The sequence below is a fragment of the Sceloporus occidentalis genome, unplaced genomic scaffold (genome assembly GCF_023333645.1).
Source record: "Sceloporus occidentalis isolate IW3139 unplaced genomic scaffold, rSceOcc1.0.p SCAF_6, whole genome shotgun sequence".
Lineage (NCBI taxonomy): Eukaryota > Metazoa > Chordata > Lepidosauria > Squamata > Phrynosomatidae > Sceloporus > Sceloporus occidentalis.
Genome location: NW_028316986.1, coordinates 131136018 through 131151974, shown reverse-complemented (window position 1 = coordinate 131151974; position 15957 = coordinate 131136018). Strand labels below are relative to the sequence as shown.

The 15957-nt window shown below is 39.0% G+C and overlaps 1 protein-coding gene across 1 annotated transcript in view; it reads right to left on the bottom strand.

The window, feature by feature from the left end:
- Positions 1-4105: 4105 nt before the first annotated feature.
- LOC149311400 (uncharacterized) overlaps positions 4106-15957 on the bottom strand; it is a 68498-nt gene continuing 56646 nt past the window's right edge. Inside the window, exons 6-7 of the mRNA XM_089529501.1 lie at positions 6569-6766; positions 4106-4176 (exon numbers count right to left, since the gene is read on the bottom strand). Of these exons, the coding sequence (XP_089385627.1) occupies positions 4106-4176; positions 6569-6766 (269 nt within the window). The remainder of the gene's footprint in view (positions 4177-6568; positions 6767-15957) is intronic.

Here is a 15957-nt window from a genome sequence, read left to right as displayed (position 1 = left end):
CAAATGTTCTGTCAGCACTGTTTTCAAATTAACATGTGAATTTTCCTTTAAAAAAAATCCAGCACAAAAACATGCAGTTAAAAACATATTTTCAAATTATTTTCTTCTAAAGTACCTTTTCTAAATGAATTTTCTCTCAAAATGCACACCTTTAAGTTTCTATTCAAAAACAAACAAAGCACCCAGCTGTGAACATGGGAACATTCAAGAAACATGAAAATTGATGGATCATTTGGTTCAGGTGTACATTTCAGCTGGCGATGGACCTGGTCAGTTTCTACTGAAATTTGCAAAAAAGGAATTCCTCTAATATCCCTACTATATATTTTATAATTTTTCCAGATGATTTCCATGAAAGAATGTGATCTTTGTCAAGGATACCTGAAATTTCCATATGAATGGAGAAGTAAAGGAATGAAAAAGAAACTGCTCATGTGACTTGGGCTGCATCCACACTACAGAAATAATCTGGTTCGACACCGCTTTACCTGCCATGGCTCAATGCTAAGGAATTCTGGCATTTGTCATTTGTTGGTGCCACAACAAACTACAGTTCCCAAAATTCCATAGCATTGAGCCATGGCAATTAAATTGGTGTCAAACCGGATTATTTTTGCAGGGTGGATGCAGCCCATGTGTAGCTAGTGTTAATTCTGGGATTTGTGATTTGTTGTGGTTCCAGAGCAAAGCTCTGGTGCCACAACAAAGTACAGTTCTCAGAATTCCCTAGCATTGAGACATGGCAGTTAAAATGATGTCAAACTGGATTATTTCTGCAGAGCAGAAGCATCCTAAGAGCCTTGCGCTATCTGATGCCTTCAGGAAATGATGTATTACACCAACCTCCCCCAAGCTCAACAAACCAGGTGATTGGATTTTTATTCTTCCAGGAATGTTAGAAGGTGTAATCTAACATAGGCCCGGTACATACCTTATTGAAGGTCTGGAGTGTCGTCGTCATTTTTCCCTCTGCAGGGAAGCCACAACCGCCAAACCACATGGCTTCCCTGAGAAGGAAAAAGAACCTGCAAAAAGCGGGTTCTTTTTCTGCCACGCCAGTTATGTCCGAGTGCGCCAATGGCACATTTGTGATGTAACTGGGGTGATGTGACGTGTGGACGCTATGCATCCGTTATGTCATAATGGCTGTGCCCGTGTATACAGGCACCACCATTATGCCACCACCAGTACGTGCTAGGGTTAAGAACCGTGTGGTTGCTGTGCGGTCCTGTAAACCTAGCACAGTGTGAGTATGGTGCTTTAGCATCATCTGTACCACACCATACAGAAGGGTTGAGATTTAGATGACTCCACTTCTGGGTATGTGTTCCTCAGCTTTAGAATTTCTTTCCCAAGGCAGTTTGCCTGCCTACCTGTTTTTTTTCCTCCCTCCCTCCCTTCCTCCTTTCCAGATGTAGCCCCACAGACTACTATCCAGTTTCAGGATAGTATCTGTCTTCACTTTACATTGTTCTCTCCCATAAAAACTAAACACATTTTTTTCTCCCAACTGAGAAGACACTGAAATTGAAATAAAATTAAATTAAAAATGGACATTTTTGCTGTTTTTAAAAAAGCTTTTGGGAGGCTATTTTTTTTTTGCAAAGAAATAATGTGCAAAGAAAAGATTTTAACTTGTGCAAATATGCAGTGCGGCTTGTACAAAAAGTGTTTAGGCAAGTGAGATTCACAAAATGTCCCAAAACACCAAGGGCGGGGGGGGGGGGGTTAAAACCTGTCTCATAAAGAACTGAAATGTCTCAAGATATCCTTTCTCTCTAAGGATGATAAAAAGCGAAGATATTATTTTACATTCCTATTCTTAGGTGCTAGAGATCCCCCCCTAAAAATATTCCCCAAGGTGCCCTTTCTGAAAGGAACAAGATATATGATTTTGCATCTGTGATTGAGACACACACACACATGCACACACACACTAGCCAGGGAAAGAAACATTTATTTTCTAGAGATGCAATTTTCACACTGTGCCACTTTATTAAAAAGGAACGGCTCAAGAGCTGGAATTTGACAGCCTTGATCAGCTCCTCTCATGTGCTTCCATGTTTCATTCCAAGCCCCCTGAGCTAACAATCAGCCCTTCCTCTTTTTCATCATTAGTGATGTAAAAAGAGAAGTATCTTTAGAGAGCTACATCTATACAAGGGACCCAGTGACAGCAATGATTGCAGTTCTTACAGGCAGAGATTTATTATAGCCTCACACAGGTCCCTGGGTTCTTCATTATCTCTAAGATTTACCATGTAATCTATGCTGTCACTCAGTCTCTGCACATGTAACTGCTATTACTCTCATTAAATGCTTCAAGCCCTTTGTTCGAGGAATTTTTTTTTCTGACTACATGGCAATGCTAGGATTTTTCTTAATTTGCAATTTTAAGCTGGAACTCAAGAAGGGCACTTTCCCTCCCTTTTAAGTTGCAAATCAAATCTCCATAGCTATTTACTTTAACAGGTACTCACACTGGGAACTGAATGGTAAGATTCTAGGAAGATCCATCAAATAATTTTAGGTTATGTATTGAATATTCACATCTATGGAAATCTAAGCAACTATGTGCTGAGATGATGATGGAGGTATGTGTGTTGATACATCTACACAAAATGGTACAATAAATACAACTCTGAAATCACTCATTACAAACAAATAGTATCAACCCGGACCTGTGGTCCTGAATAAGCAAACGAGTCTGTAAACACACACCTATGCTCTCTCTTTCACACACGTGTGAGTGCACACACACACAAACACATCCTTAGCTGAAAAATCCTTGTAGTGGGAACTGGATGAATTTATGAGGGGAAAAGCCAAAGTTTGTTTCTCAGTATTGTTCATAGGGTGGCTGCCAGATGATGTCTGGTGGAGCAAGCTAGCTTCTAAGTAAAGATGAATATGATTATGGTGATGACAAAGATGATGACGATGATGGTAGTAGGTCTGTTTCCTTTGTCTCAATCACTGTAGCTGGATGGAATGGTTCCTACCAAGTAATGGATGGAGTTGCCAGATGGAGCTGGCTATTACCAATAATGTGATAAATTCAGCTGGCACTCCTATTGTAGTTTCTCAACATGCACATGATTTATGCTCTTTCTAAGTATCCTACTTTGGCTATCAATGTTGAATTCAGTAATGTCTCCTAGAGCCCACTGTATCCATGGATTCTTCATCAATGGGATTCCACCATCCACACTTCAAAATATTTAAGACAGAATTGCAAGAAACAAACCTTGAAGTTCCTGTTTTATACAAGGGGCACCATTTTACTATACCATTTTATTTAATGGTGGATTTTGGCTTCCAGGGGAGTCCTAGAACCAAAACTCAGCAGATACAGCAGCCTATTGTACACCTTAACAGCGACCAGCCACACTGAGTGAGGGAGGTCTGTTCAGCTACTGATCAGGGCACAAAGAGGATGAGATTTCCAGCCTTTGACCACTAATAAGTGAGGCTACACTGGCCCATTACAAACGGGCCGTTTTGTGCGTGCGGAGCGTGCACTAGGGTTTGAAAGGGGCGGTGCTTCTGCACCCCCATAACCCTAGTGCGCGCTCCGCATGCACAAAATGGCAGCGGCCATTCCACATGGCCACCGCCATGAGGATGTCATGACCGCGCCGCCTCTATACGGGGCAGCGCAGATGTGACGTCCTTGCTCCGCGCCAGGGCGCATAATGCACCCTTTCTGCAGAGCAGGAAGGAGCTCCGTTTCAGAGCTCCTTCCTGGTTTGGTCCGCTGGGTGCAGCCTTCAGACAGCTGCGCTCAGCGGACCAAAGGAGAAAGGGGCCAAGCGGCCCCTTTCTCCTCCTCCCCGCCACCGCGGGGTGTCCTTGGGGCTTGAAGCCCCAGGGACACCCCTTTCCAGGCTGCAGGGAAGCGGCCTTTTGCTGCTTCCCCGCAGCCCAGGAAGCAGCGGATCGGGGCCTCAGCGGCTGCCGTTCTGGCTACTGAGGCCCCGATACTCCGGGGAAAGGGGCAGGTACAGCCCGCCCCAAATGGGTGGTCTGTAACCCGCCAATGTGACAGAGGACCTGCTTCTGGTTGTTTCATTTTCAGTCAGTAAGGGAGGAGAAGAACCCATCATCATTCTGCCCTCAGACTGGCAGCTGAACAGACTTCCTTCTCTAAATAAGGCTGCTGGCTGGAATGGAATTCTAATAATAAGGGATAATGAGGAAGAATATAATTTAGAGTTGGTAACCTGGGATCTTCCAGATCCCTCATTGTTGGCTATGGGGTGAAACAGATTGGCAGGAAAAAGAGTCTTGAAGCTGATTTTCCACAGACCAATTCAAACCCCAAGCAACTGCACTGGCTGATCCCATGGTGGCCTGGATGAGAATGGCCCAATGATGGTGCAATGTGAAGCTGCATTTCTGGGTATTTTTTTTAATCATTATTATTTTCGGTGTTTTCTCATCATCCTTGCACACTTTCACACAAACACACAGCCACTGGCAACTACCTCCTCACTAGAAGTCATCTTGGATGGATGGCTTCTTTTGATAGGCTACACATTTTGCATCTGGAACCTTCCACCACTATAGGGCATTGTAGCATCCAATCATGCCCACCTTTATCTCTCCTTCACACACGCACTCCAGGATGTGTATGTTGCATTCAAGGTGTCTGTGATGTTTATCACACTATGCTCTTAAAGAGCTACTATTCCAGTGTGACTCCTCTAGCAGCCTCCTGTTGCATGCTGGGATTGGCAGTTTTAAGGAGCTGAACTTCTCTGCCTGAGAATTCTAAATACCCCTCCTTAAAACTGCCAATCCCAGCATGCAACAGGAGGCAGCTAGAGGAGTCACACTGGAATAGTACCTCTTTAAGAGCATAGTGTGATAAACACCACTGTTTCATTTTTGGGCATTGCTGCCCCCACCGCTTGGATATTGCAGCTCCATCCTTTCTTTACGTGCTCCTGCATCGGGGTGTTTATATGCACAATTAGGGGATAGATCACTCCTTTATAATTGGTCTGGCGCTGGTGCATTTAGGTGCATGGATGAAGGTGCGTGTTTTCTGAGAAAGCAGAAAAATTCACCTTCTTTTTAGTCTGGCATTTAGTCCCGGAGTGCAGCATGGGTGCAGTTTATACCCAGTTTCAAGGCATGCATCATCTAAATGCCCCAGCTCAAAACTGTGTGGAAACTGGTTTATTTGGCCTGTCTGTTTCGGGTCTATGTTGGCTAGGACTAATGGTATAGAGCAGGGGTTCCCAACATGAGGTACATGCACCTCCAGGGTGGTGAAATGGAATTTCAGGGGGTGTGACAAAGAATGGCTTGCATCCTTAAGTGAATGGCTTGTATCCTTGAGGCCCATGAGTCACCACTCATTTTTTTTGGAATAAATCAGAATCTAATTGCTCAATTTAGATTTGCATTTTATACACTAAGTTAAAATATTTTTTTTAAAAAGTTCAGTTTGTTTATCTGCAGTATTGTATGTGATTCAATTTGTTTTGTAATTCCAAAATTAGAAAGTAGACTTCTTCATCTTCAAATATAATATTACTTTTGTAGGGAATACAACCATTTCAAACATTTCCTAGGGGTGTGGGGCATAGAAAAGGTTGGTAATCACTGGTATAGAGGCTGCCAGGTGTGTTCAGACACTTGAAAAAGCCCTCTTCCAAAATTCCCTCTCAATGCACAAATATCAGAATATAAAGCCACCAGTATCATGGACACTGTGATGGGCCTAGCTAGCATGCATGGCAATACAACCTACTCCTGTGCATTCTGAGAAAGGGTGAGAAAAACAGCTGAATGAGGCTTGCAATATTTTACAGTCCTACTGCTTGGATCTAACTGGAGTATGGCTTTTCCCAGTTAAAACAATTCTGCAAAACATACAATTTCACTGAACTTGTGTTCTTACCATCAGTGTAGAATTTCACTAATTATTAAAATGCAAATACAGTCAGCATCACCTTGTATATTTAGGCTTTCTCCTGCTTATCTGGTTAGTAGAAATTCAACAGTGATATATAAGCTTCCCACTGGACATTTTATTTCTTTTTTCTGAAGTGTGATCTATCACTTAATAGGAGTGAAAAGAGTTAAAAGTCATTAATATTATAGGGCTTCCTCACTGCTCAGCCACACTGAAAAGGCACCCTGTCTTTCCTCTGCATGATCTCATTGCAAGGGAACATTCATACGTATTGCAAACAGTCCCATTGCAAACAATCCTTCATTGCTGAAAGGAGCATCTTTTTAAGTACCTGAAAATTACTCACCATCAAATATATTGGACAAAAGGCATTTGGGCTAATTGAAGCATCGGAAGCGACGATTCAAAAAATCTCATTAGAATTTCTCATTAGCTGGTGTTGTGACCTCTGGAAACATAAACCTCTGTGCCAGAAAATGAGACATTTTGGCAAACTCCCTTTCTTTCAGAAGCAGAATACCGAAGTGTAGCTGGGGCACACATACTAGTAAATGTTATCTGCTTATCTCCCTGAAATGATTCAGATTCAATGACTAGTGTGCTCTGAATGATAAAAAGAGCAATAGCACATATTGAACTCACCATCATAGCAATATCCATGGAGGCAAGGGTTGGAGCTGCATTCATTGATGTTGATCTCACAGCGAGGGCCTGCAAAGCCCTTCTTACACTGGCATTGGAATCCAAGGGGAAAGGTAGCCAAATCCATCTCTTTTAGACATACAGCTCCATTCTCACAGGGATTCCCACCCTCACAGGGCCTAAATTCACAATTAAGACCTGGAAGAAAAAGAAAAGAAAAACTAACACCCTATAATTAATGAATTGGTCCCTCTTGCCTTGTCTGTGCCATAAATTATCCCAGGTTAACTTCTGCTGTTTGAAATGTGTTCTAACCTCTCACACCTATTTAAGAAACAAAATGAAATGAAATCTACACATGGCCTTTTCTTTCTCCAAAACGTGAGGGAAGCTGCATGGCTTCAAGGGGATATAAAACCCGAAATCCATGGTAAAGCAGTATGTTTTATCAGGACCAGCTAAATAAAATGTCACCCAGAGTAGATGTTAAATAAAGTGGGTGTGAGGAAGTTAGAAAAAAAAATATGGTGGTCTTGGAGTCTTATCCCCTCTTCCTTAACAGAAAGCACATTAAAACACAAAAGTGTTTGGGTTGTTATTTGGCCTGATTTACTAGCCAGATTCAAAGCACATAAACGCAAAACTCCCCTCTAAAGGGACACAAGTTTAAAATTACACGAGTCACATTGGCCCTTGAAGGATCTATCTTGCTCCCACCTTGAGTTTCTCTTACAGATTAAAAACAGTTCTTTCCTTACCCCCCCCCGCCAAAAAAAACCCCATATTTGCTCATACACCTCTAGAATTTTCACCTTGAAATCAGCAAAATCAATCTACCTCTAGCTGCAAATGCTGTTTACTTCCCCATCTCTCCAGAACCCCCAAACATCCAAAATACAAAAAAGACCCAAAATTGTCAGGAATGGTGGCTAGAAATGTTGCAATGCCATTTTTGGTACACCCAAAGGCAACAATTTGGGTGAGGTGCAGGGAGGGAAATGTCCACTGCGCCTCCACAGTTGCTGAATCTTGGCCTACTTGGACTGAAATCTTGTGAAAGAAGAATTTCCCTGGCTGAAAAATGTGTTGCATCATCTGAGAGCCTAGAACCCTGTGTGTTTTTAATACCTATGTGCAGGGGATTTGTCTCCTCACCATCTTTTTATCACCCCTCATAGAAATTTATTGGGATATTGATTCCTCTATAGGCAGGAAAAGGATCTCAATACCGTTCTGATTTTTTTAAAAAACAACAACAACAAAGCAGACAACCCCTGAATTAATTCATTCAAATTATTCAAATCGGCTCACAACAACACATTTTGGCACACGTGTTCATCCAACAATCAGGCACAAATGTCTATTGGCATGGAAAACACTGACAGGAAGAACAAGTCCATTTGATCTGAAAAAGCTACATTTAGTATGAATCAAGAATTTCCTGTTAATTGATTTTACATTACATTACATTAAAAATAAGCCCTTTTAAAATATATTTATTTATGCATTGTTTTGTTCGACCTTGAAAAACCTGCATACACATTTTCCAGTTAATAACATTGGTTGCTGGAAATGCAGTCAGATATAGCGTTCATATACATATTGCAAATCTGTCCTAAGGTACAATTGTACTGGACTCATATTTTGAATAGGAAGGAACATATAACAGGAGTTAGATTGAGGCTAGATCCATTATTGATACTGTTTAATTATGTAACAGATGCCTATAATATAAATCAGGCTCTTCTTATTGTTAATTTATTAACAGAAGCAAAGATTATTTTGGCAAGAGAATAGAAAATGGTTACAATTAAAAGCAGCAGAGAATGGTTATTTAAAATTATGCAGTTAGCTCATATGGAGAAACTAACAGAGTTGATACACAGGAGAAGCAGGAAACTATTCTGGTTTTTCTTTAAGGTGGTTGCCTTTTATTCACTTTTGGAATGGTGTAGGTTGGTTGGATATGTTTATTTCTAGAGAATAATGATAGGATATGATAGTTTCCTGTCTGTTGTACAGAGAAAATTTCTCAGTTCTGTTATCTGATTTTTGAAATGACCATGGTTGAATTAGAATTAAACTAGGAATGCTTTCTAAACCAAATGAAACCAAAACAAAATGAAAGCATTCAAAAATTGTACATTTTTGGAAACTACTCATAAAGAAAGGCATGTTAGTAGAAAGTGTTTGCCAAAAATGTATATTCACAGAGAAATTGTGTGAAATAATGTGTGCAAATGCTTGTACACATAAAAATGTGCACAAAATGTAGATATTGGTGTTGACCCCCCCTCCTTTTTTTTTTTAAAAAAAGTGGAAATAAAACAAGCTTGGAAAAATTTGAATATGATATGAAGTGAACAAAAACTATTTTAACAGAAGCCAGATTGTTGCACATATCATATTTATCTGGCAAGAACTATATTGGCTTCTAATTCGTTACCAGATACAACTTAAGATGTTGAATTTAAGATGTTGATTCTTACCAATAAGACCTTACTTCAGTATTTCTGTAATGTACTGGCAGTCTGTGAGGATCCAGCAACTTGACCATGGGCATGGTGAGTACTGAACCCATCACCAAAAGAAAATATTATCTTGGGTATCTACCTGGTACCCATAATCCTTTTACTCAACTTTCAGTTGGAACAAGAAGCAATATTTTCAATTCAGCAGTGTTCATCCCCACTGTTCATCCTAGCATAGCATTACAGAAGAAAATAATGTAAGATCACAATCTTTCCTGTGAAAATCTCAGAGTTCATTTGTCCCCACCCTTCAGTCTAGCCTAGAAGATCAGCTTTTGCTGTCCGAAAGACTGTGAGCTGTTCTCTGCTGTGAAACATCAGCTGCATTTATTAATCAACAATTAAAAAAATCTTCCTTTAAATCAAACTTGCTATCACATGAATGTGCCAGACTTGCTATCACATGAATCTGTTGGGGAAAACCTGGTATGACTGAAGTTCAAGAGTGGATCAGCAGAAAATTGTACTGATTGATCAATGAAGCCCTAATCTTCAGAATGCTTATGTGTGGGTAAGATGGATGCAGAGAAAAAGAGTAAGGAAAAGGTCACAAAGGTGGAACCCTTCACTTTGTTTTGTGAAAGATATTGGGTATTAAATGTCAGGTACAATCAGTGTCATGAAAATGCTTAGGGAGAGCACCAGATACCAGGCAGGGAGGTGAGGTCTACTGAACCCCTGATGATATATATCATTTTGACTTGCGTCAGCCAAGCTTTCAGTGATGATGTAGTGGTTCACATAAAGGAAAAGGTTAGGAATGACTCCTAAATGCTTTGAGACCCAATGCTCTGAAGATCACCTTCTCCTATATTAACCTGCCTGTAATTCAAGATCTACTTTGAGTGGAGATGGCTGTATAACCCACCACCAAAAGAGGCCAGGTTGATGAAAATGTGGGTCTAGGCTTTTGTGTGGCAACATGTTAACTTCAGTATTTTTTCCTGAAGTACTCTAGCCTAGCTTCATCTTTATTTAGTTTTATGCTGCTACTGAAAAAAATGTTCCCCATTCAGGACTATTTTTGGATTATTTTAAATATAATGAATTCCACTTTCTGTTTTCCAAAGGTGGCCTTTAATCTGGATTTGTTTTTTATGTTAAATGATTTATTTATTTATTTATTTATTTATTTATTTAATCCCACCTTTTTCCCAAAAAGGAACCCAAGGCACCTCACAATATAAAAACACATTAAAACAACATTTTTAAAAACAATTAAAAAAGGCTAATTAAAATAAATTTTTAAATATACAAATTTTAAAACATATAAAGGTTAACAGAACATGACTCTTAAATATTGTCCTTGCCAAACTACTCACTTTTCACCTTTGACATTTCTACATTTTTGTTTTATCCCCTGGAACTGAAATGGTCTTAATTGACATATGTATTTATTTAAAATATTGCTATCCCATTCTATGGCTAAAGATTGCACAGCGGCATGTAATTAATTCAAGACAACAATTAACAATAACAATTATCATCATTACCATTTATCACTCAAAACCAGACAATTTGAAACTAGCTGAAACAAGTTAAAGCAATGCCAACCATAGAAACATGCACAAATTGGATAATTGGCATATTATCACTTGATAAACACAAGATATACAAGACTGGGAAGAATTCAGTCCCCAGATTTCCTCCACCAAAGTACCTCAAAATTCTGTCTCATGCCTTCTACAAGTCCAGCTTGCTGAGAAAAAATGGCAGTTAGAAATGAAGTGAGTGTATTCCTCTGTAGCAAAGGAATACACTCACTTCATCTCTTGACACAAGTAAAAATAGACACAGGATTCTTTCACACTACGAAATGATGCACTAAGAGTTGCATTGCTACTCTTCTTTTGAATCTAGCAAAGAGTAATTTCAGCAATTGTCTTCTTGCTGCGAGAAAGTCTTCAAAAACCATGCAGTTTTGAAGGCTATTTGCAATTCAGTACCTTATTCTGCGCAAAATCCGCACTTGGTTGTTTTGAAAAGAAACAGAATTTTCTGCATGGAAAATAGAATCTCAACAACGAACAATTCATTCTTATGCAGAATATTTTTTTCCTGTGCAGATCTCCCTGCTGCTATAGTTTCAGATTGGTTCTGCCTAAAATTCAGACATGGTTGATTTGTATAGAAAACATTTTTTGTGCAGGAACAGCATTTTTTGCATGGAAAATAATATTGCAATGCAGAGATACTAACTCCTACACAGAAGATGCTGTTTCCTGTACAGAAAATGCTTTTTTCTACTCCAGAAAAATAAGTCCCAAACTGCAAAGATTTCAATCAGTCCAGAATGCTTCTCATCAGGGTTTCTCAAGACTTAAAAAAAAAATTCAACCATTTTCTGAATACTTTCTAATATTCTTTACATCCCTACACTAAGGTTCCATTGTGACTGCCAAGGTTACATCTTGTGGAATCCTGGGGTTTGTAATTTATTGAAGCACTTAAAGATCTCAGGATACCATCAGGGGAACCATGGCAGTTCAGGTGGAATTAAATGACTACAACTGTGTACAACTGACCCTTCCTTTATGTGGGAAATCCGTTCTGCACCCTCCATGTAAGGGGAATTCCGCATATGCTCAAGCCCCATTTAAATAAATGGGGCTTGTGCATGCGGCAGCATGGCAGTGCGCACGTCACAGGCGCGTGTGCCATTACCCCTTCCGGAGTGTGTTGCCCCTTTTCTTAACTCCTTCTACATCTGCCACCCATTTAATTGAAATGGGAAGAAAGGGAAGACTGGGTGGCAAGGAGTGTTATTTAAAGTAGGAGTGCAATTCAGGGTTGACCACACATTAGCTGGAATATTTGTTGATTATTTTCCATGGCACTTCTAGACCATCAGATAAGCAGTTATTCTTAGCTAATTTTTGAACAATCACAGGCAAGTAGGGGGGAAATGGATGACACTAGAAAAGATAGAAGCAACATCCCTGTTACAGCAAATCTATTGCTAGATATTTGGGTAGTGCCAAGGAAGAGTACATATGTGTAGCCACAGCTTCCAGGAATTGTACAAAGCTCCAGATGCATTGAGACTGGCTAGGCAAGCCAAAAGGAACAAAAAGAGTTGCCCCCCCCCCCAAAAAAAAATACATTTGAGGCAAGAGAATGACCAAAGAGACAGTGGGACTGCTGTTCAATTAAGGATGACAAAATGCTAACAAATCACAATGAAACGACATAACTACTCAATACCTACTTGGCTTCAATTTCCCCCACAAAAAATAACTGTACTTTCATGTGGGAGCTGAGACCTTGGCAAGAGATTTGGATTGCAAATCAAGATTTATAGGGAGTTGGTCAGGAATCACCTAGCTAACCTCAAGAATAAGGAAAAAAGAAAACCCACAAAACTAACCTCAAAGCCAGGAAAAATAATGGAATAGATTATATTTGAGGTTATCTGTATGTATCTTGATGAAAATACAGTGATTAAAAGGAGCCATCATGGGTTTGTTAAGAACAAAATCTGCCAGACTAATCCTAAAACTTTTTTTAAAAAAATCAGGCCACTAGTTTAGTAGATAGTGATAAGCAATGCTGGGAAGTCATTTATATGGATTTTAACAAAGCATGTGATAAGGTCCCCCATAACGTTTTGATTAGCACACTGATTAAATGTGGAATTGATGGGAACACTGTAAGATGAATCCATAATGGATTATAAAACTGTTTAAAGAGTAGTCATGAATGGCTGCACTTCAAACTGGAAAGAGATCTCAAGTGGAGTCCCTCAGGGTTGTTATCCTAGGGCTATTACTCTTCAACATTTTAATCAATAATTTAGATGATGAGGTGGACAGAATCATTGGCATGTTTGCAGATGACACAAAACTAACTGAGATGACTAACATATTGGAAGATAGGAACAGAATTCAGAAGAAGCTAAATAAACAAGGAAATTGGGCAGAAAATAATAAAATGAAATTCAATAGAGACAAATGCAAAATTCTACATTTAAGCCACAAAAACCAAATGCATAGGTATAGGATGGGGGAATACATGGCTCAGCATTAATACATGTGGAAAGGACCTTCAGATTATTGTTGATCATGAGTTGCACATGAGCCAGAAGTGTAACATGGCAGCAAAAAAGCTGGATGCTGTTTTAGTCTGCATTAGTAGAAGCATAGTTTCCAAGTTGAAGGAAGTAATCCTCCCACTATAGTCTTTGCTGGTTAGGCCTCATCTGGAGTACTGCCTTCATTTCTGGGTTACTCATTTTAAGAAGGATATAGACATGGAGCTGGTTCAGAAAGGGGCAAAGAGGATAATATGATTTATGGAGAGAAAAATGAGGAAAGCTTGAAGGAGCTAAGCATGTTCGGTCTGGTGAGGAAAAGACTGAGGGATGACAAGATCACATTCTAAATAACTCAAGGGCTGTCACAAAGAGGAAAGTGCAGGCTTGTTCTCTGTTTCCCCAGAGAGTAGGGCCAAGTCTAAAGGTTTGGAGTTGCAAGAGAGTTGATTTTGATTGAACAGTAGAAATAATTTCTTGACAGTAAGAGTGGTCCAGCAATGGAATTCGTTGCCCAGAGGTGATGGAGTTTCATCTCTGGAGGTCTTTGAAAAGAGCTGGACAGCTAACTTCTGGGGATGCTTATGGTGGAGATCCTCCAGTGATCAAGGACCTGACGGCCCATCCAGCTCTATGATTCTATGGTTACAAATACAGGAGAGTGCTCTACAATTATCTCAAGTCCGATCCTTTCTCAACAGTACAGTTGGCCCTTCTTATACATGGATTTCTTATACACGGATTCAAGCATCCACGGTTTGAAAATGTTCAAAAAAAGTATAAATTTCAAATATCAAACTTTGATTTTCCATTTTTTTATAAGGGACACCATTTTGCTATGTCATTACAGTATATTTAATGGCACTTGAGTACCCACGGATTTTGTTATCCACTGGGGATCTTGGAACCAAACCCCAGCGTATAACAAGGGTCCACTGTATTTTCCAGTAACATATATTTGTGGGAAGCCATCCTTTACACCAGCTGTATAGCCTAGCATGTATCATTGAATCACTTGGATATATAATTGAATAGATATATAATTAACTTCAAGATTGTCCAATTGCTATTGATGATTGTGAAAACTGGAAAGTGAAGAAAACTGACACGAAGAGAATCAATTCATTTGAAATGTTGTACTGGAAGACAGTTCTATGGATATCACGGACTGCCAAAAAGTCAAATACTCGTAAATGGGCCCAAGAGCAAATCAAGCTTGAAATTTCTTTAGAAGCCAAGATGACTAAACTGAGATTGTCATACTTTGGACACATGAGGAGACATGACTTATTAGAATAGACAATAATTCCTTGAAGGCACACAACAACAACAACAATATCAACAACAATCTATTCATCTATTCAAGCATCTCCATCACTATCTCCACCATTCTGAATACAACAACAACCCCCAATTGGTTAAAGAGATTTAGTCAGCTTATCCGCACATAAGAAACATGTTAACAAACTCAAAATTAACTCAAGCCAATTATGTACATCCTGGACCCACACAGGTCTTTTTACTTTTTTAAATTAAAAATGTTTTTTTCTTTTAATTTATAAACAAATATTGTTTACTGAGATCTCTGAATAAACAGAAACCATGACATTATGTGGGCATTGCTGCATTTTATGTTCTATTAATAGAATCACTCAAGCTCAGTGTCAGAAGGAATGCTTGCATAACACAACAGAAATGAATGTTTAGATACATAATTCTCTGTACTAGGACTTGAAATAAAAACTGTCTTGCTAAAGAAGTGGATTTAAAAGATCTAATAAGATATGTCGCAGAACCTGTTTTCCTGTAGCTTCTTATTGAAACTCAAACTTTAAAAAACCCTCAGCATCACTATGATTTATGAGTTACAAGAAATAAGTAAATTAGATTTCCACTTTAGTCAGAAAGCATAATGCAGTAGGGAAAGAAAATCAAGAATCAAAGTACTCCTGGTGGATAAAAACCTAATTAAAAAGAAGCTGACACACTCCCTTGTGAACTCTGTTTGTTCTTATTTAGCACAATAATTTTAATAGTGGGAAAAGTTAATACCAACAAATCTCAGGGTGCTACTTATTACCAGAATACCATTATTTTCATTTTCAATATTATCTCTGATCTTGCTTCACTGCCGCATCTTTTCTGTTTTATTATCCAGTAGCCCTTTTGTGGCTGCCATCTATACTATGCAAATAAAAATTGTGTTAGTATAATGGGGAGCTTCTCTCAAGGAAACCTGGGACTGGTAGTTTGTGAAAGTGCTTGTGAAATCCATAGTAAGGTCTTTCAGTGTTTTGATAAAAAATATAGCTTTCAGGGTTTCCAGAGTACATTGTGTCTAAACTATTTTAGGTTTTCAAGAGGTTTTCAAGAGAGACACATCTAAGGAAAAGCTTTTTAAAAAATCTATGAATAACGTCCCCATACACCTTTTGTGGAAATATCTCATTCTCCCAGACCATACACTGATTTATTTTATTTTTTTGGCAGGGTCATCCTTAAGAGGAGCAATAATAATAAATAAATAAAACTTTTATTTCTATACCGCCCTTCCTATGATCAGGGCGGTGTACAACCAATACCATACATACAATAAAATACACATACAGTAGATCATAAGGTAATATGATTTCTATAGTTGCCACCTATTTTACCTTTTATCTGGTTAAAGATTAGTCTCTTGTAAGTCAACACCTCCATTGTGATGAGACATTAATTATATGATCCATTAAAGGAAACAGCCCATTGGTTTCTTGAACGTTTTAGTTTTCAGGCACAATCCCATACATTTCTACCCAGAAATAAGTCTTAGGATATGCAAAGAGATT